The following is a 21,247-nucleotide window of genomic DNA, read 5'->3' as shown; positions in this document are numbered from 1 at the left end:
GGCCGGGATTGGGCAGTGAAGAAGGCGTGGTGGGCAGCAGTATGTGGAGATGCAGGGGTGAGGGAAGAAGGTGCAGCGTGTGGAGATGCGGGTAAACCAGTGTGTGTTGTGCGTGAGCTGCAGGGACAGGGTACTGGTGGGGAATGACTGCACACAGAGCAGTAAAGAGTGGGACATGTTAGCTGCATGGACGGGGAGAGGATTCCTGATGCCAGCTCTGTCCCAGAATGAACCAGAAAAGGTGTGAGCTCACAGCAGTCCATGTAATGCAGCGTAAAATTCAGGCAGTAATCATTGAGATAAAGCTAAATCCGTCCACAATGAGTGGGCATCAGGATTATATACTTACTACATTTGTGGGTTGCCTGTTGAGTTACAGCAAATGGACTAAAGTGATGTGTTTCCCTCAACAGCTAAAGTCCTTAGGGTACCTATGTGGACTTGTATCAGAAAAAGGGCCCAACTCAGAAGATCTCAACAGAACGGTTGATCTTTTGGCGGGACTAGGAGCCGAGAGACCTGAAACAGGTATGCTTGGTACTGAAGCACAGTAGAGAATGCCCGAACCCAGAGCTTCCACTGTCAGGTGGAGCTCAGGGCAAGTGTGTGGATCTGAGTGTGCCCCATTCATAAGTCATTTCTCTATTTGAGGGTTTTGTAGAGGATGCTTCTAAGAAATATAATCTCAGAGAACAGTTTTAGAGGAAGTGTAGATCACACTGCTAAGGCATAAAAGTCCCATAAGAGTCCGCTGAAGTCATCACTCTGAGATCTGAAAGTGAGGGTAACTCGTACAACCAATCATTCATGCTGCTGAGTCAGGATGCTCACTTGCATTGTCTTTCAGCCAACACAGCTCAGAGTCCTTACAAGAAGCTCCAGGAAGCACTGTCCTCAGTAGAGGCCTTTGAAAAGCACTACCTGGTAAGTATAGCGACTATAGAGCCATTCCCCTGGCTGACTTTGTTCTCCCTCATGGCCTTTTGAATGGGATGAACTGGTACTTTAGAGCCTTATTGTTAGCCCGAGGAGTTTATTTGGTATAGTTTATTTGTGTATAAAGACTGGGTAATTGCTCACATGTTCCTTAGTGCCCCTGAGATCATAATTAGGCAAATACAGCATGGAAATACTTAAGATTTTGTTCAATGTACATTTTCCCTTTTAGTAAATAGAAACTGCAAGAGCAGATTGTGAGTATTTCTATTGTCAAAGTGCACATTTGTGTTCGAGGAGAGCTGTCGTGCTTGGTCCCAGAGAGCAATGGAAGAAAGGTGCCAGCTCAGACCCCAGACTGTGAGCTGGGGAGCGTGTGCAAGTCTGTTTGGTGTGTGTGTCCCATTTCATTAGCTGGAAGGACATGTGCTAGGAAGGGTGTCCTCCAACAGAAGCAGTGAGGGAGCTGTGCAGGCTGAGCCATGTGAGCTCGTGCTTGTCTTTTATCGTGTGCTTCATAACGCAGGTTCAAGGTGCGCACTTTGTATGGACATTATGGTATGTCATGTGACAACTTAAAAGTGGATCCCAAGTGAGAACTGTCACTCACAGTGTCTCGCTGCAGCTTTGGGTACAGTAAATACAAAGTGTGCCCTAAGAGTTCAAGTACAGGGCTAGAGGGAGGGACATGCAGCACAGCTTGTGCAGAGGACCTGGGTTCCTTTCCCAGGACCCACATTGAGAGGCCTGTAGCTCTAGCTCCAGGGCATCCAGAGCCTCACTGGGCCCCTGCACTCATGTGCATGTGCCTTCAGCTCCACATACATGTAATTACAAGTAAAATACATCTTAAAAGTAAATTCAAGTACATAATTGTGCTTTTTTACCTTTTCACAGGACTTGTCCCATGCCACCATTGAGATGTATACAAGTATCGGGCGGATTCGATCTGCCAAGCTTGTTGGAAAAGATCTGGCAGAATTTTACATGTAATTGATGGTGAACTCTGATTTTAAGCATTTCACACATATAATGAGAAAGTTTATATAGAGAGTTAATGTAAAGTTTGTATAACTTGGTAGATGGAAACAGGTAGAATCCACTAGGCAGTCATCATCTTCGAGTTTCTTCCAGAACCATGTGGGAAATTTTGGCTTATTTGGTTTTTGGTTAATGGTTGTTACTGATCTTTGACCTGCTGTATTTAATTATCTTTAGTGATACATATCCAGTTATATATGCATAAAACATTCTAATTTAATGAACAATGAAAAATTATCTCAGAGCCTGCCTCCAGGGTAGGTAAGCAGTGTTTGATCATGTAGGCCTTCTCTAGAGTGCGTCACAGACCCACTGGAAACAAGTGGGTGGGACGAGCTGGGAGAGAGCACAGAAACCTGCTCTAGCACTGGAGATTGAATGTGGCAAAACTGATCTGCTGAAGAAAAGCAAGCATGGCCTGGCACAGTGGGATTCAGTTTCAAAGCGCTGCAAAGAGCTATCACTTATAAAGGGGAGGGGGAGCTTGTGTACTGAAATATGTACTTAAGGGAATCTTAGTAGATGAGACAAAAAACTTGTGTGGATTGCTGCTGGTTAGGGGTTTTTAAGATGCCTACTTGACCCCCAGTTTTCTGGAGCAACCATCCCTCACCTAGCTTATGGTGAAGTGGAGGGAGGGGAGGCTGGAACTGTGAGCAAGTTCAAGGGATCATGCTCCACTCCTGCAGCCTTCCAGTGCTGAGAGTTTAATGCACTTGACCACTACAGAATCCAGAGGCACAGATTCCCAGTGCCAGGCACTGGTCTGCTGGCTAAGACCTGGAGATGCAATTCACCCTTACCACATACTAGCTAAATGACAGTTGGCCTTCCTCTTCTTAAGGTTCTCCAGATTGTATGGGAGCACTGAATACTTAGAGTGCTTCCTAACCCTAAAGGTAGCTTGTATCTGCCCAGTCATAGCTGACCACACTTTATGGCTGGACTATAAGGACTGTTGGCATGGGTCAGTGTGGCATGTCTCAGCTTGTTACCAGGGCTTTGGACAAGCCTTTCCCTTCTCCCAGGCCAGACTGTCCCACCTATCATTAAGAAAATACTCTTATCCACTGACCTGAAGTATAGCTAGGAAAGGTGAACGATGTGTCAGATGCCAGGACAGCTACATGGTGTCACTATAGTCCACTGCTCAGATGCTGCCCCGGCAGTCTCTATGGCTTCCTCCTAGGAGGGGTGGGAAGGCCTATGGGTGGATTGTAAATCCATGCAAGTGTCATATGGACATCTGAAGTGCTGGCCCTTGTGAGGCCCAACAAGCTTCTGTTTGCTAACTTTGCAAGGAGGAAAAGGTCGCCACAGAAGGCAGAAATGTATCTTCAGGGAGCTTTGAAAAATTACCTGGCTGAGGGCTGGGCCCTGCCTGTCACACACACAAGGAAGCAGCTAGCCGAGTGCCAAAAACACCTTGGGCAAATGGAAAAGTATCCTTTGAGACCAGTGTTGCCATAAAACAGGAAGCAGCTGTGATCATATGGTAGTACTACTGCCCACAACTGAGTCTGCTGGCAGCTCATAGTGTACCTTCACAGGGGATGGGGTGGGGTGGGGTATACCTGTAGCGCATAGATCAAGTGTCTACTCTTTTTTAAAATCTAACTTTGAGTTTCTAATAATGTTTAAAAAACAAAGACAGCTCTTCTTTGGGCCATGCTTTGAAGCTAGGCAAGGACATCTGAAGCTCCTTTGTCCCAGCATCCTCCTCAAGGGATCCTCCCTCTTAGTCCTCCCTCCTAGTCCTCCCTCCTGGCCCTTAACTCACCACTTCAGCTACTTGCAGACCAGCAGTCTTCTGGCCAGCGATCATCACCTGACAGAGGAGGAGCGGAAATACTTCTGCCAGGAGATCCTTAGCTTTGCCAGCCAGCAAGAGGACAACCCAGGTGAGACTGGTAGCCGATCCTGTGTCACAGGATTTTCAGTATGGTGTGAAAGGAGGAGAGGGGCGCGGCCATGCTGCCTGCCTGTGAGACTTAGCTGAGGATCTTTTTTTTTTTTTGGTTTTTCGAGACAGGGTTTCTCTGTATAGCCCTGGCTGTCCTGGAACTCACTTTGTAGACCAGGCTGGCCTCGAACTCAGAAATCCACCTGCCTCTGCCTCCCGAGTGCTGGGATTAAAGGTGTGTGCCACCACGCCCGGCTTAGCTGAGGATCTTTGTCTCTCCAGTTCTTTTCCTTTGCTGAACCTAAGTGAATCTCTGGACTTCACCCAAACAGGTTAGCATGCTTCTGTGAAGTAGAATGCTCTAGACAGTTTCTCACACAAGAGGCATTCACAGGGACCTATAGGACCTGAAGTCCCAGGCTCAGGTCTCTCTGATTATATCTGAGTATTTCCACAACTTGCTGTAATTTTTGTTTTATTTTTTTAAGACATGTTCTCACTGTGTGGTCCTGACTAGTGTAAAATTAGCTGTGTAGACCCACCTGGTCTTAAACTTGAAATAGTCCTCCTGCATCTTCCTCTCAAGTACTAAGCATGCATTATCACACCTGTGTGTGTGTGTGGGGGGGGGGGTGGTCTGTGTGTCTGTGTGTGTGATGTCTCTGTCTCTGTCTCTGACTCTCTCTCTCTGTATGTGTCTCTGTATGTGTGTGTAAGCCAGTGTTGAAGTCAGGATGTCTTTCTTAATCACTTCACTTATTTTTGGAGGGAAGGTCTCCCACTGAACCTAGAACTTGTTCCTAAACTGGCTGGCCAGAGAGCTGCTGCAATTTCCCTGTCTCTGCTCCCTGTGCTGCAGTGGCTTTTATGTGGATGCTGCAGTTCCACACTGCGCTATACATGCATGCATGCCAAGCACCTAACCTATGAAGCCATCTCTCCAGACCCACATACAGTATTTTAATGGAGTTCAATGAAGAGCCACAAATCACTTAATTCTTGGCACATATATGTCTCAGTTATTTTTTGATTTAGAACATTTACTCTCATTTTTTTTTAAGACACTAGCACTTTCTTTTAAATATAACAGCTTTGCTGAGATAGAATTTATAGTTCATGAATTCCTATTTGAAGCATACAATTCAGTGGCTTTTAGCATATGCACAGATGTGTGTATCTCCTGGTACAGTCCATCTGTTACCTAGAACGAAACCCTATACTTGCCTTTCCAGTCCCCACAGCCACCTCTTTCTGTAGACTCCCATTACACGAAGTCTCTTGTAACTGGCTCCTTTGACTCTAATGTTTTCAAGGCTCATGGTGTGTGGCATGTAGTGCTACACCACTTCTTTATTTCTAAGACATTGAGCCAGCTGTCATTCAGACCAATTCACCTTCTGGAATCTGTTCCTGGGTCTCCATCCGGGAGCCTCCAAGTTACAGACTCTGGAAGGTGAGATTCAGGGTAAGTGCTTGGAGGAAGACACTTGATGATTTTGTGTGGCCAGATGAAACTTAAAAAGTTTTGCTTCTTGTATTTAGTTGACTAAGCCCTTTTAGGAGAAACACCATGTTACACTCTCCCTTCAGGTTGCCATTATAAAGCACTGTGGCAAGAGCTGTAACAGGAGGCATTTGTTCTGAGTTGTAGAGGCTAGAAGTGCAAGGGCAGTGTCTTAGTTAGGTTTTTACTGCTGTGAACAGACACTATGACCAAGGCAACTCTCATAAGGACAACATTTAATTGGGGCTGGCTTACAGGTTCTGAGGTTCAGTCCATTATCATCAAGATGGGAACATTGCAGCATCCAGGCAGGCATGGTGCAGGGGGAGCTGAGAGTTCTACATATTCATCTGAAGGTTGATAGCAGAATACTTCCAGGCATCTAGGTCTTAAAGACCCACAGGTCTTAAAGCCTACACCCATAGTGATACACCTACTCCAACAGGGCCACACCTTCTAATAGTGCCACTCCCTGAGCCAAGCATATGAAAACCATCATAGGCAGGTACAGTAGGGTCATGTTCTGGAGAGTGTTTCTTCTTTGCTGTGTCCTTAGATATAGTGCAAAAGACAGCAAGCACTCAGGATGTCTTCTCCTAAGTGCCACTTGACCTCTTTTTGTCTGATTAACCTCCCAAAGACCCACATCCAAATGCCACAGATGTGCATGCAGCAGGTTACATATGTCAGTCAGTCTGTAGCAGTTGTGAGTATGACAGCAACTTCTCCACAAAGGTTCTGGCTCCTGGGTGTGATCACAGGCTGCAGAAGTGGATTGCCCACCCATCCATAGAGCCACCCAATGATGTTCTCAGCAGCATCAGGTGGTTTGCTTTACAGACATCTCTGCTTGTTGCTGTGGGGGCCATGATGGGAGTGAGGGTATTCCCTCCTTTCCCTCCTGCTCCTTGGCCCCTCTGTGTGAGTAGGAGTTCTGAAAGCATTTGTCCGTTTCTTAGGTCACTTGTGGCAAGTCTGCTTTAATTTATGGGCAGACTTCGGTTGGTCGGTCGGTCAGTCGGTTGGTCAGTTAGTTGGTTAGTTTTTAAATGGGCTCAGCTCAGCCACAGCCATAGTGACAGCCTCAGCTTCCCTGCTAAGCACACTTCCTCTGTGACGCCCCCCCCCCCCAGCCACCCTTTAGGTCATCAGGACTATTCAGTGGTTCCGCAGCACTGTACCATTCCTAGATTCAGCCAAGGCCTTTGTAGAAAGGAAGACACAGGACGGTGTAGAGAACACTGGGTTCTCACCCATCTCCATGTCTGTAGAGTGCCCACTGTGGGCAGCTGTCTTTCTGCTATCTCCATAGACTGGCAAATGCCAGGACTAACTTTCAGGGGCACAGTGGAGCACTTGGCTTCTTTACTGGAGAGTTTCTAAAAGTTGCTTAAGAGGTTACTTGGGTCCCTTGTGGAGGACCCTAGGAGTCGGACTGCTGAGCAGTCTTGTTTTGAAATTGAGGGGCGGCTCCTCCTAAAGTTGCCAGAGCAGCTGTGCAAATCTTTACTGCTGTTAATTTGCTCATTCCTAGAGTTGTAGAAACCTTTGTTTAGTCTGCTGTTATGATGGAAGGAGTGTGGGAGGTTGGGGGGTTTGCACTCTGTCCTGTGTCCCTGAGCTGGCAGTACACTGCCTCCCAGTGCCAGCAGGAGATGTGGTTCAAGTGTGGGACATGGTGTATGTTTGCAGGTCACAAGGTGGTACTGCCCATGCACTCATTTGCAAGGCTGAAGGATCTCCATTTTGACCCTCCCAATGCTGTGGTCCATGCGGGTGGTGTCCTGACTGTGGAGATAACGGTATGCAGCCAGATGCCCATCCCTGTGCACGTGGACCAGATTGCTGTCAATGTCCACTTCAGCATCGAAAAAAACAACTACCGGAAGACAGCCGAGTGGCTGACCAAGCACAAGACTTCCAATGGAATCATCACCTTCCCAGCTGAGGCCTCACTGTTCCCTGCATCTCAGAACAGCCTGCCCGCCCTGGAGTTGTCGGAGATGTTGGAGAGAAGCCCCTCTGATAACTCATTGAACACCACAGGCATTATCTGTAGGAATGTCCACATGCTTCTAAGGAGGCAGGAGAGTGGCTCTTCTCTAGAGCCGCCCTCAGGGTTGGCCCTGGAGGATGGGGCCCACATGCTGAGGTGCAACAGTGTGACCCTGCAGCCAGGCGCCAACAAGATAGCCTTCAAGACCCAGGTATGGGGCTGGGCTGGGCTCAGGGCAAGGCCCTCAGTTGGTGGTGATGGGGAGGGAGCCAGCGAGTGCTGTGAGGCCTCTGCTGCTTTTAGAGAAGATACAACTTTTTACATCTTTTCTACACAGTAGTTTGGCTGTTGATAAGTTTTGAATGAAGCTTAGGTTTTGTTTTTATTTTAAAACAGGCTCTTACACTGTAGCCCAGGTTGGCCTGGGATTCACTGTATAGCCTAGAGTAGCCTCAAGCTCCTGGCAGTCTTCCTGCCTCAGCCTCTCTACAGGCATGAGCCACCATCCCCCGCTAGTGAATGAAGGTTTTATGAAGATCTCTGTTTGGACTTTCAGTTAGCTTTTTAACTGGCTGTTGTTGGGTTTTTTTGTCTGGCTCCTGTGTGTGTGAGGAGGTTGTGAAGGTGACCTGCTGTGTAAGCTTTCCCACTGGTGGCTGTGTGGGTGTCAGCCCTGTGCATGTTGCTCAGATGGTGCATACCCTGTTCCTTTCACCTCATGAGAGCTCAGGGTCTGAGGAAGACGTTTGTGCCCCACATGGATATGGTCTTGCCCTGATGGGCCTTGTACCAACTGAATGCCTTACTCAGTATCTGCTGAGAAGTGCACCACATACAGGTCCTTACCCTGAATCTACCGCCCTGGAGGCTAAAGCTGAGCCATAAGCATCAGTTGCTCAGAAAGGCCCTGAGAGCCAGCAGTGTCTTGGAGCAGCTAGATGTAGGCGTGATACATGGACAGGGATGCAGGAAAGACGGGTAGCATTTGAGTGAGAGGACAGCCTGCCTTTACCTTCAGTACTTGTAACATATGAAGTGTCATCTTTCTAAGTACCTTGTTTTACCCCAGGCCAAAGAACCTGGAACATACACGCTGCGGCAGCTTCGGGCCTCGGTGGGCCCTGTGTGGTTTGTCCTGGCACACATCCACCCCATTGTACAGTATGATGTGTACTCTCAGGAGCCTCAGCTGCACGTGGAACCACTGGCTGGTGAGTGGGGCCTGCAGCCACACAGGAAGCCACAGAGGGTGTGAGGGAGAGTCTCGTGTACCACTTTGCACAGCACCTTGCTCCTCTGCTGTCTACCTACAGGGGATGCCAAGAAAGGGTAGTGGAAAAAGTCTGGGAGTCACTGGCTGCAGATCTGTGCGTGGAGATGTTCATTGTCCTGTGATTGCTAGCCACCATGCTTAGCTACCATGGAGTATCTGAAAGTAAGACACAAAGGCATTCTGCAGGGGACTTGTGTGACTGCTTCCTTTGGGTGGCATCGCACAGCGTAGTTCACAGTCTGATCAGGCTTCATCTTTGAAGTTCTGAGTGGGCTTGACTCCACAGCATGGCCCTAAGAAACCCAGAGTTTCTGTCCTGCTGGTAAGCTTTCAAAGTAGAAGGAGCAAACATTCACAAGTGACTGCATCCATGTGTCGTGTTCTGGAACACGAGAGGGGGAAGGTCTTAGACTAGGAACACCTTTATCTGCTGTCTTCTTCCATTCAGAAACATATGAAGGACTACAGTTTCCTGGTGCACATCCAGACACACAAGTGCACACACGAACCACACACACTCCTTGTCTTTCCATGCAAGGCCCTGGCTGCCTCAGGAGGCCATCACTAGCTATAGATCCTTGATTTTAGCTGTGAGCCACAATAAACTTCTTTCATTTAAAACAAAATGAAAAACACAGAAAGGAAAACTTTTTTCCAGTTAAATTTCCTCAGTTCACTCTACTTTATTTTGCAGCTTCTATCAGGGCCACCAGAAGATGCTCTTGGGTATCAGGCTCAGCAGTCTGTCTCCAGGGGCTCTTGCATGGGGGTGTATTAGGGACAGCCTGAGCTCTGCTCTTAGGAAGCCCTAGTCGTCGTTCCCCTCCCTCCCATGGCCTTGCCTCCTCTTCCTGCCTTTCCCTCTTGTCTCTGGACTCTCACCTGTCCCCTTGCCCTGACATTCTCTGGAGCAGCTCCACTGCCCACTTCCTTACTCTGTCCCAGAGCCTCCTGTCTGACTTGATAATTTATGAACACCATAATCTTACTCTGCCAGCCCAGGTGATATTCCCCTCCCACAGGGCCACAGTGTCCTTTGTTCTCAGTGAGGTCCTGCTGGGTGCTGTGGCCACACTGAGAGGAAATGGTACCCAGGACTAACAACCTCTGCAGTAAAGAAAGGAAAGCGGATCACTTCTCCATGGCTCCCATGAATGCTCTCTGTTGTAAAGAGGTAGTAATTGCTGTCTTGTTTCATTTAGATAGCCTTTTGGCTGGCATCCCTCAGAAAGTCAAGTTTACTGTCACTACTGGCCATTACACAGTAAAAAACGGAGACAGCCTCCAGCTCAGCAACGTGGAAGCCATGCTCATCTTGTGTCAGGCAGAGAACAGAGCCGTGGTCTACTCCAACTCAAGAGGTAAGGCAGGCTGAGCTGGCCACATTTATCACACACTTCCAGGATGGAGGGAGGACCAGGCGTCACTGCCCTGACACTTGTCTGACATCTTATCTTGTCCTCTGAGGTTAGTAAGTGGCTGGAGCATGGCATACGTTTAGGGATGTCACTAAGCATGGTGTGTTCATTAGGTGCCAAGTGCTGCCACCCTTGCTAAGTAGTACAGGTCACAGCTAGATCATGTTCCACAGGAGTGCTTTTCTAGGTTCATCCTCTTCAGCCACCATCAAAGAGCAAAAGCAGATGACCCTTTTAGGTCCCACGCCCTACCCCTCATCTTCTTTTTCCTTGGGGCAGATGTTGGTCTGCAGTGGGATAGAACATGCAGGCATGTGGGACTGCCCGTACATGTCGGCACTTTGAGCTGTGTCTGGCCTGTCAGCCTCCTGTGGAGCCCCATCTTGGTTCTTGGATTTTCCTGCCTCTCCCCTAGCACTGCCCTCATTCATGTACTTAGGACAGCAAAAACTCTTGGCAGCATCTCTGCTGACCGGGAACAAGGCAAGAAGCTGTGTCCAAGGTGACTTTCTGTCTCCCACAGAAGAGTGCTCCACGGCCCTGCTCCGGATCCAGTCCTCTGACAAGGTCACAAGCATCGGTCTTCCCACTGCACCTGCGTACCACGTGATCGAGTTTGAGCTGGAGGTTCTGTCTTTACCTTCAGCTCCAGCATCTGGCGGGGACACCAGTATTCCGGGGACACCAGAGCTCCACAGGAAGCAGAAGGATTCTCAGAGAGCTGGCCATTGCATGGTCACCACAGATCACAAGGTAGAGAGAGAAGGTCTTGGGTTGTGTGTTTAGGTAGTAGCCTCTGCCTGTCTGGGTCGGAGGAGCATGGAATCTGTTTCCTGTCCTCCTGTTCTCTCATGTCTGTTCTCTCGTGTGCAATCATCAGGGCCGCAGCCACCATAGAAGACAAGGAGACTCTGACTTCACTGTAGCTAGAGTGGTGTCACTGTGACACTGGGAGGGAGGGTAGATCCATGCATCCTATATCAAGGCTGCAGGAGTTATGTCACACCAACCCCGGGTCAACTCATCCAGGATCAGCTCCATTGAGGTAGGGCCTGGGGCTGGCATCTGTTGACTCATATCTCAGAGATATGGTTACTCAGGTTACAGGTGCATGTGAAACCAGCTCATGGAGTATTGTCAGGTGTGTCCACCTCCTGTGACTTAGGTTCCAGTTCTGAGGTCCCTTTAAGCCTCCCACATTATCCAGTATGGGTACAGGAACAGTAGGGTAGGCCTCAGCCAGGAGTCACTTTAAACTCAATCTCTGTAGAAGAGATTTGCCTCTCCAGTCTTCCAGTCGGTTGCTGTGATAAAGCCCTATGACCCAGACAGCTTGTAGAAGAAAGCATTTGCTTGTGGCTTGTGGTTCAGAGGGTCAGAGTCTATGACTATCATGGTGGGGAGCATGGCAACATGCAGGCAGGCATGGCACTAGAACAGTAGCTAAGGGCTTACATGCTTGATCTACAAGCATGAAACAGAGAGAGCTAGCTAGTATTGGTGGGCTTTTAAAACCTCAAAGACTGATCCAGTGACATACCTCCTCAGGAGGGCCACACCTAATCCTTCCCTGACAGTTCCATCAGCTAGGGGCCAAGTATTCATACATGAGCTATGGCCGTCCATGCTTATGCAAACCACTACACGGTCTCAAAAGTAATTAAGATTTCTCTTGTGTGCTGTGCAGAGAATACAGGGAGTAAAGATGATGTCTCTTTCAGTGGCAGATGTGGTTTGCACCCAGTAGGGTGGTCTGCTCTGTGGGAGAATAAAAACAAACTCAAGACCTGCTCCTCTCCTGCCCCCAGGGAGTGAGTCTTTGTCCACACCATATCCCACTTTGGTTGGCCTTTACCTAGGCTCTGTCAGGAGAGTGAAGGAATTGGGTGACTGCTTGCTTTCCAGTGCTTCTGGTTGCTTACAGCCTTGGAATACTTGGTGCGTTTGGCATCGTGGCCCCTGTGGACAAGGCACGGCTGCTCTGGCTTTTCTCCTGTCAGAGTGCATGTGCTGGGAGCTGAGCTGCTGTTCTGTCATGGCGTCCAATTCTGTCTTCATTCCTTGTTGGTTCCTTGTTTGTCACCTGTCTATGTGAGAATATGTTTAATAGAATTTCCTCTCAGGATAGTGATGGTGAACCAGAGAGAAGCCACTGTGCCCTGGCTGGATGGTGACAGGGTTGTGCTGTGGCCAGTGGGTTAGAGGTGTCCCTGTTTCTCTGCAGGTGTCCATTGATTGCCCGTGGTCTATCTACTCCACTGTCATTGCACTGACATTCAGTGTGCCCTTCAGGACCGAGCACTCTCTGCTCTCTGCTGGAACCCGGTAAGGAATGGGGGAGGCTAGCTCTGCTTCTTCTCTGGGATGGACCAGTGCATAGCTTGTCCCTGTGTGTCACTAGGGTTTTACGCATTGCTAGAGTAGCTCCCTGTGTCCTGGATACCCAGGCCATGTTCCCAGTTTCCTCTGTGTCACAGCTGACATGTCAGGGTAAAGTTTTAGGTGAAGTTCAGATCGGATCTTCAACTGATCACCAGTCCCTTTCTACCTGTCATCTCTGTTTTAAGAGACCGAGGTATTGGCACACTCCAGTTGATCAACTTCTATAAGAAGTTCCATTCTGGGCTGCCCAGTGCATCCCCATAGGTCTATGTCGCTAGTTCTCTGTCGCTGCACCCTCGGTCACTGCTAGCTGCCTCCAGGTAGAGAGTTTAAAACACTAATATTTGGGGTCTGGTGCTTCTTGGCTAGATAGGCTGCTCCATGCTCTACAGAGTGCTCATTGGTGCCTCTGGGTGATGTCACTACACCAACACCACAGCCTGGGTGCCCCAGGTATGCTGATGTCACCTGGGAACAGCCAGGCCACCTAGCTGAGCACTTCTGCTCTAGGGGCATCGTCAGACCTACTGCAGAGTGCAGAGATGTCAGGGCTACTGCTCTTCCTGCTTCAAGTGACAACACCGGCAGGCACCCTGACTCTTCCATCTTCCTGTAATAGTCTCTCTCCCGTGGACTTGGTTGTGAGGATGAAATGTTATACTAGCAGTACATTTTTTTCTTTATCAGTCAGAGCAGGAAAACATTACATGCAAAGGTTGAAAACCTCCATGATCTCTAAAGGATCCCGGGCAGCTTTGTTAGAGCAGCTAAGAAAGTGTCTGTATTGGTTCCTTGTCTTGTTGCTGTGACAAAAGCAACCTAAGGAAGGGTTTGTGAGGGCTCAGAGTCCTGGGGGGCCAGTCCAGCATAGTGGGGAGGTGGGTTGCGGCAGGGTTCAGCCGCTCAGACTACACCCACAGTCAGGAAGGAGAGAGGCAAATGTTAGTGCTCCGCTTGCTTTGCCTTCTCATCCACCCTGGGGTGCCAGCCCATGGAGTGACCCCACTGTGCTTAGGATGGGTCTTCCACGTCAGTTCACCTCATTGAGATAATCATCTTGGGCACGGGGTAAGAGTGCTGAGTGTGGGAGTGACCACTTTGTCTCTGTGTTTTAGAAAATACGTGCAAGTCTGTGTCCAGAACCTGTCAGAACTGGACTTTGAGCTGTCAGACAGTAATCTGGAAGACAAGGGTCATGCTACTGACCTGAGGCTGGCACCTCTGAACACACAGTCCCAGCAGGTAACTGTCTCTGCTCTGAGCACCAGATTCTCAGCAGGTCAGGGAAGGAGACCAGAGTGACTGGCTGATGCTGAGCAGATCCTGCTGCTGATTGGATGAGTTTCTGGTCACCCAGGAGGGCCTGGGTCAGAGCTGCACCCGGTCATTTGCCTGCCTGCATAGTTCACGTGTGGAATGGGTGGGCTTAGAAGGCTGAGGGGCAGCACGTGGCACAGGAATGCCTTTGTCATCTTAGATATAAGCCTTGAGCTTGCCCTGCCCCATGTGTGACTTACATAAACTCAGGCTTGTGTGGGATCTCTTACTTGTGTGCATGCCGTCACCCTGAGACAGTGTGGTCCTGACACATGCCGTCTGTCACCCTGTGCTGCTGTGGGGAAGGCCTCCGCACTGTGTTGCTTTGAGAAGCTCTTGTGTGGGCCCCACTCCCTGGCATTTTCCGTATGTGTTCTTTTGTTGTAAGTGTTGCTGAGTGTTGCTCAGAGGATTCCTGGTGGTGACTGCAGCTCCAGTCTTTCAGACTTTCCCACTAATACTTATTTGGCCATTGTTAGATTATTGCTGAGCCTGTCCCGGATCCTGTAGATGTAGACTCTAGTGTTTAGGCCATGTGTCTGGCTAGACTTGTTCCTAAGTTATTTTATGTTACTAGGAAATGATTGACATGGATGCATAAGGTGATGGTTGTGCTAACCTTCTGCACTGTGACAGTGTCTGAGAGAAATCACCTGAAAGGAAGGAAAGGTTCTTTGCCCCTGGTTCCAGAGGTTCCCTTTAGTCCATGGTCACTTCTGGGCTTGTGCAGAGGCTGCACATCGCGGGGGGAGCGCACAGTAGAGCAGAGCTGCTATTGCCATTACCTTATGAGAGCCAGAGAGTGAATGAGGAGAGAGGGGGAGGAAGTGGAGTGGGGAGCAATGTTCTTTTCATATCCCAGTGACCTCCTTCCTCAATCACTAGCTCACCTCCAGGCAGTGCCATTGGTCCAGCTGCAACAGTGTCATCTCCCATTACAGAGCCATGTAGGGAGTTTGATATGTCCTAATAATGATCCTGAAGTGACTTTTCATGACCTCTGATACAGTCAGAAAGCAGACTCCTTTTACCAGGTCTGTGCCAGGCCAGGCAGGCAGGAATGGGGCAGTGGTAGTTGCTGCTTAGCCATAGGAACCCACAGGCTCACAGCAGACTCTGCCTGACACATGCCCCTTTGCTCTTTAAGGCTCTGAGCACTGTGACCAAAGCCGTGCTTCTCTTACAGCTTATCCACAGCAAGCAGTCCGTGTTCTTTGTCTGGGAGCTGACGTGGACACAGGAGCCGCCCCCTCCTCTGCACTGCCAGTTCTCTGTGGGGTTCTCCCCAGCTTCTGAAGAGCAGCTGACCGTGTCCTTGAAGCCCTACACTTACGAGTTCCACGTGGAGAACTTTTTTGTATGTAATGTTACTGGGAAATGAGGCGTGGGATGGAAGCACAAGGCACTTCATGTTCTTGATACTGCTGAGGTCCTGGTGGATTCTTTCAATAGCTCAAGAAAGGTTGTGACCTCGGAGCAGCTGAGTCAGCCTGTCCTGTTTGTGATACTGTGTCCTTCCTGGGGTGCACCTACTCCTGGCAATGCTTACAATCCATGACTTAGACCCTGTCCTCTGTCTTCTTAGCAATCTGGGGGCACACGTTAAAGCCATTTCATCTCTCCTGAGTGCCTGCTTCCAGGCACTGCCTTCAAATACAAAACAGGCAATGTACAGGAGAAAGTTGTCCCTTTCTCATAATCTGCTTCTTGTTTAAGATTGAGTGTGCTGCTCTGAATGACTGTGAGCTGGACACACAGGCCTGCTTGGGTTTGGTCCCTGGACCGTGTTCTGGGCAGAACTATGAGGTTGCAGCTAGGAATTGGCAGGCGCGTCTTGGGGAAGGTGGTGCTGATTATGGATTTGACACCATCCCTTCCTTTTTTCTACCTCTCTCTAAACCACGTCAGACTAATTGTTTTGAAGCCCATGTTTTCAATTCTGTGTATTAGCCACAGAGTTAAATATCCCATTGTTGTGCCGGAGGGTTTACATTTCTCAGCATTCCCCAGCTGGTCATGTGACTAGCATTCTTCCTTTAGCAGTATCCTCAGGGCTCATCCATGTGGAAGCATGTGGCAGGACTTCTTGCTTTACTTGCAGGCTGTTCTACCTCAGATGGACCACATACCCTTCGTCTATATCAGTGGCCAGAATCTTCCATGTTGACAATGGGCTACTATGAATCTGATGCTAGGGGATCTACTTAGGACTTATGTGGACACACAGGACACAGATCTGCTTCTCTTGAATGAGTACCCCAGGCGGAGTGGGGGCCTAGTGTAACTGGGCAGGCTTTGAGAAACTGATGGACCAGGATCTCTCCTGGGACCCTGGTTCCACACTCACAGCCACTGAAGCCACTGCTTCCTTAGTTATGGTTGTCCCAGTGTTTGCAGATGTGTGTCACCATCTCGCAGGCAGTGCAGGGGATCCCCTAGAGACTAGGGTAGTATGTAGCTTTGTGGTTACAGGTGGCTGGAGAGATGATGCTGGCTTGAATCCTTTGTCCACTTACATGGAGTGGTTTGCCTTTTCATTATTAGGGTTTAAGTGAGTCTCAAGTATCTGTCCCTAGTTGTGTATACTTTATAAACATTTGCCCCTGTTTAGTTGGCATTTGCTGTCTTGATGGCCAGGGAAATACAGAAGTTTGTACTCTTGATGGAATCTAGCTTTTCTCCTTTGGCCACTTGACTCTCTGGTCTTGGATCTAAGAGTCAGAAAGCTTTCCAAGAGCTTGAGAGTCTTGATGCTTGTATTTCTGTTTTATGAGCCGTTCTGTCCTGTGACTCATCAGGAGACCACACCACAGAAAGGTTTGATGTCAGCTGGCCATGCCTGCTTGTTTTTCACTGAAAAGACCTGATTCTACTCATACTTGGAGTGTCCAATGGGAGAGCTGGTGCCCACACATGTCAGGGACCAGCCCTTCCTGCGGCCATTGGATTTTCTCCAGACAGCATTAGAGAGAATGACTTGAGATGAAGCTCACTGCCACTATTGATGGATGGCACCTTTGAACCTTTAGGAAGTCCATCCTTTGCTAGGCTCACAGTCAGTCTACCTAGTGCATCCCACCAATGCTTGGAGCAGGATGAACACCCCAGAGGCAGCTGTGGGAATAGGCTACTCAGTGACCTCCAGCATCCCTGTGCCCCATAATGAGAAAGCAGGAGACGAGCCCATCAGATTGTGGGCATTTGCCTTTCTCTGAGCAGACTTAATTGAGTGCTTGATAGGAAAGTCATTACCAAGGCTGTCTGAGGACAGAGACGTTGTCGTCTTTTCATGAGTCTTGAGAAGAACACAATTATAGATCTCGGATATCTCCTTTGATTAGCAATGCATTGTTTTCTATTGAGATACATACAGGTGAAGAGCACCTGGCTTCTGAACTGGAACTCAGTAGTGTGAGCCTCTCGCCCATGCCACTGCCAGCAGGCGGGTTGGCATTCTTGGTTCGTGCTGGGTGGTGATAAAATGCTGGACTGTGTGAAAGGCCATTGGGAATGAGGCTGATGTGGAGGAAGGGCTTACGGACAGAGTTGGATGATACCCAGGACTTTGTGTTCGTTTTACTAGTTTTGGTAATGGTGGTGTATTTTGGCAAGAAAATGTCTAGTTTTTAGTACTATAACATGAGAGGTGAAATGGCAGGCTGTCTGGAATTTTCTTCAGAATATCCTAGGCAGATTTAGAAATCCTACTGGAGACTTAGACCAAGCAGAGGACACCAATATTAATGATCTTGATGTGAGGGAGACACATGGAAGGTTATTCCGTGTCCATGCCTCCATGTTCGAAAATACGGATAACTTAAAAGACGCCTAAGGGGCTGGTGAGGTGGCTGTATGCATAAAAGTGTTTATGGCAAAAGCCTGGTAATGTGCTGTTGATCCCTGGAAGCTGTGAAGGTGGAAGGAGGGAACCAGCTCACACACGCACGCACACGCCATGGCATGTGCACACATCACTCTCCTCTCAACAACAATGTAAATGTATGGAGTTGGGCTTGCGTCTCTTAGAACTAGCTGCCAAGGTGGTTCTGTGGCCATGTAGCTCTGCCCTGCCTCCACACCCTTTCTTCTGGCCACTCAGGTAAGCTGTCCCTTATCTTTTCTGTCCCTCCTTGCAGACACTGTACAGTGTGAGAGCTGAGATCCTGCCTGCTTCAGGAGCTGAGTACTGTAAGACAGGCTCACTCTGCTCCTTGGAGGTGTCTATCACACGGCTCGCCGACCTCCTGGATGTGGACAAGGATGAAGCACTCGTGGAATCTGAGGACTATTTTTCCACAAAACTTATGTATGAAGGTAGGACTCAAGCTCTTCCTGATGCTGTGACGCTCCACAGTCTTCAGTGAAGTGCAGCATCCTCGGAGAGTGTTTGCCTGATAGGTTCCCGATCCAGCACAGTCCTCGCTCACTAAGCACAGCTGTTATCACAGTGCATCCCAGCAAGCACTCTGCAGCAGCCTGGGGACTCAGGGCCACTGATGCATCTGCCCAGCTGTGTAGGGTGCAGAGTCCAACCATCAGCCTAAAGCTAGCATCATGCTCCCAACAGCTGATGCCTCTGACCACATACTGTCTTCTCCTACTCTTCACAGGCCCTGCAGTTCCCAAAATATGACTAAATATGACTGATGAACCAAATATTTTTTATGTTTAAAACAACAGTGGGGCCAGCAGGATGGCACAGTAGGCGAAAGCTCCTACCACGAAACACCTGCTTGGTGGCCTACACTTGACCCTGAAGCCCACAGTGGAAAGAGAGGACCAGTCCCCAAACATACTATGACTTCCACATGCAGGCCATGGCATGCATACACCTGCACACATTAATACTAATTTAAAGAGGCTTTTTTAACAGAACACCAGTGGACTAGGTGTGTCGGCACATGGGAAGTAGGTACAGAGGAATCAGGAGTTTAAGGCCAGCTTCAGTTACAAAGTGAATTCTAGGTCAGGCTGGACTACTTGAGATTCTCTTTCAAGAACAGAGTTGGAGAAGTGGCTCGGTCAGTAAGTGCAGGCATGAGGACCTGAGTTCAGTTTCCAGACCCTATGTTAAAAGCTGAGTGTAGCCAGGCAGTGCTGGAACAAATCTTTAATCCCAGCACTCAGAGGCAGTTCTCTGGTCTACAGAGTGAGTTCTAGGGCAACCAGAACTACTACACAGAGAAACCCTGTCTTAAAAACAAACAAACTGGATGTGGTGACTCCTCCCATAACCCTAATGCTGTAAGGCAAAGGCAGGCAGATCCCTGGTGCTTGCTTGCCAGCTAGGCTAGTCTGTTTAGCAAGATCTGTGCCTGTGAGAGACCATGTCTCAGAGCAGGGTAGGTGGTGCCTGAGGAATGAGGGCCAGAGCTGACCTCTGACCTCCACGTCTGCATACATACATGCACACATGAAGTAAAACAGGGCTGCAGATGGCTCAGCAAGTAAAAGCAAGTTTGCTGCATAAAGCCTAACAGCCAAGTCCAGCCCTGACACCCTCTGGAAGGAGAGAGCTGACGTGTGCATGACTCACATGGTACATCATTATGCACGGTGTCTTAGGTAGGGTTTTACTGCTTTGAACAGACACTGTGACCAAGGCAACTCTTATAAGACAACATTTAATTGGGCTGACTTACAGATTCAGAGGTTCAGTCCAGTATCATCAAGGTGGGAACATGGCACTGTCCAGGCAGGCATGGTGCAGGAGGAGCTACGAGTTCTACATTTTCATCTGAAGGCTGCTAGCACAACACTGACTTTTAGCCAGCTAGGAGTAGGGTCTTAAAGCCCACATCGACAGTGACACACCCACTCCAATAAGGCCATACCTTCTATTAATGCTACACCCTGGGCCAAGCATATACAAACCATCACACATGTATACAATAAATCAATAAAACAGTACAGTAAGTATAGAACATGATATTGTTCATGAAAAATAATTCTGTTCTCAAGTGGAAAGACACTGTACACCTGACGTTCTGGGGTCTTTCATCCCTTTGCTGTCTAGCTTAGTCAGAGGTAACCGGATTCCCATGTCTTGTCTGTACTCACTCTGAGGAGAAGCAGTGTACTAGCTGAAGTGCATGAGGAAGCTTTTAGAGACTACTCCTGCTTAGAGATTGAAGGTGCTCATGTCCTGCAGTCCTTCCATCTGTCTTGTTTTGAGGGACTGTTTGGCCAGGTGTCATTTTGCAGCTCCATGAGTTGGTCAGTTAGAAGCATGACTTCCCAAGTCTGCACATCTTCCAGTTCTAGACATGTTTGATTTCAAAGCATCAGAATCCACATCTGAGCATTGCCTGCACAGCAGGCACTGGGACTGCCAAGCACAGGGGCAAATACAAGCTTCACAAACTCCAATTCTTGCTTAAAAAGTCTCAGGTTCTATCTGTCATGATAAAGACTGTGGGGTGGAGGCTTATGGGGGTGGTGGTAAGGGGGACCAAGACAGGATTTCTCTCTGTAGCCCAGGCTGGTCTAGAACTCATGGAAGTTCTCTTGCCTCAGCCTTCGAAGTTCTGGGATGACAGGTGTGAGGTCTCTGCCTTGTCCTAGGTTCCTGTCTGACATGACATGGCAGCCTCATGTGGTTGATTTTCAAAAAACATCCTCTAGCACAGATTAACATAGTTTGCCAGTCATTGGCTAAAGAACTGAGCCTTGCGGAGATGGCTCAGTTCAGCACACAGTGCAGAATGCCTTATGCACTTCTGCTCAGAGCTGCCATTCTGCAGCTGAGCATGTGAAAAGCGTGAAGCGCCAGGCTGCTGTAGCTCTGTGTCTTTAGCTGCTGACTGGTTCTGTTAAGACTCTGGTTATACACAGTGTTTCGGCTGAATGTCTTTACTCCTCCTCTGAAGATGAAACAAGTGACAAGTCTCAAGTGACAGTACCACAGAAAGGGGGATGGTTCAGAGCCTGGCAAGAGTCAGGGTGAGGCAGACAGCCCGAGTCTGTGGTTCTGTGCAATTATACCAAGAGAAATGCCTGACCCTAGTGCCTTTGACTGTGGTGGCTTTTGAAGACTGCTGCCTGGTGGCTGTTGGCACAGCCAGTGCAAGCTCCTGTCCTCATTTGAGACTGCACAGTAGGGAAGGCTGGGTGTATGCCACCTCTGACTGTCCAGTCAACGTGAGTCAACCTATATTTGATCCCTGAGACCTGCATGATGGGAGGAGAGAACTCTGATGTCCACTTGTGCTCCATGGCATACATCTCCTCCCCCCACCCCCCAAAAAAGAAAAGAAAAGCATCTTTGGGGGTGAACTGAACAGTAGGCAACTTTGGCTGCTCTTTGGAGGTCATTCTTACATCCAGCTGTCAATTCCCAGCAAGTGCGTGCTGCTGAGGAATGTGAGGAATAAGATAGTGAGCGTGGGGGCTGGTGAGATGGCTCAGTGGGTAAGAGCACCCGACTGCTCTTCCGAAGGTCCAGAGTTCAAATCCCAGCAACCACATGGTGGCTCAC

General features: G+C 48.9%; 1 protein-coding gene across 1 annotated transcript in view; it reads left to right on the top strand.

The window, feature by feature from the left end:
* Window positions 1-21,247, top strand: part of Trappc10 (trafficking protein particle complex 10) — a 58,778-nt gene that overhangs the window by 33,963 nt on the left and 3,568 nt on the right. Inside the window, exons 9-21 of the mRNA XM_021174541.1 lie at window positions 414-528; window positions 848-924; window positions 1,834-1,925; window positions 3,279-3,419; window positions 3,766-3,878; window positions 7,077-7,591; window positions 8,450-8,591; window positions 9,856-10,014; window positions 10,595-10,824; window positions 12,296-12,396; window positions 13,569-13,695; window positions 14,957-15,127; window positions 17,907-18,084. Coding sequence (XP_021030200.1) covers window positions 414-528; window positions 848-924; window positions 1,834-1,925; window positions 3,279-3,419; window positions 3,766-3,878; window positions 7,077-7,591; window positions 8,450-8,591; window positions 9,856-10,014; window positions 10,595-10,824; window positions 12,296-12,396; window positions 13,569-13,695; window positions 14,957-15,127; window positions 17,907-18,084 — 2,161 coding nt within the window. The remainder of the gene's footprint in view (window positions 1-413; window positions 529-847; window positions 925-1,833; window positions 1,926-3,278; window positions 3,420-3,765; window positions 3,879-7,076; window positions 7,592-8,449; window positions 8,592-9,855; window positions 10,015-10,594; window positions 10,825-12,295; window positions 12,397-13,568; window positions 13,696-14,956; window positions 15,128-17,906; window positions 18,085-21,247) is intronic.

Source organism: Mus caroli, chromosome 10 (genome assembly GCF_900094665.2).
Source record: "Mus caroli chromosome 10, CAROLI_EIJ_v1.1, whole genome shotgun sequence".
Classification (NCBI taxonomy): Eukaryota; Metazoa; Chordata; class Mammalia; order Rodentia; family Muridae; genus Mus; species Mus caroli.
Note: the sequence above shows the minus strand (reverse complement) of the source record. Positions and strands in the feature narration are given on the sequence as shown.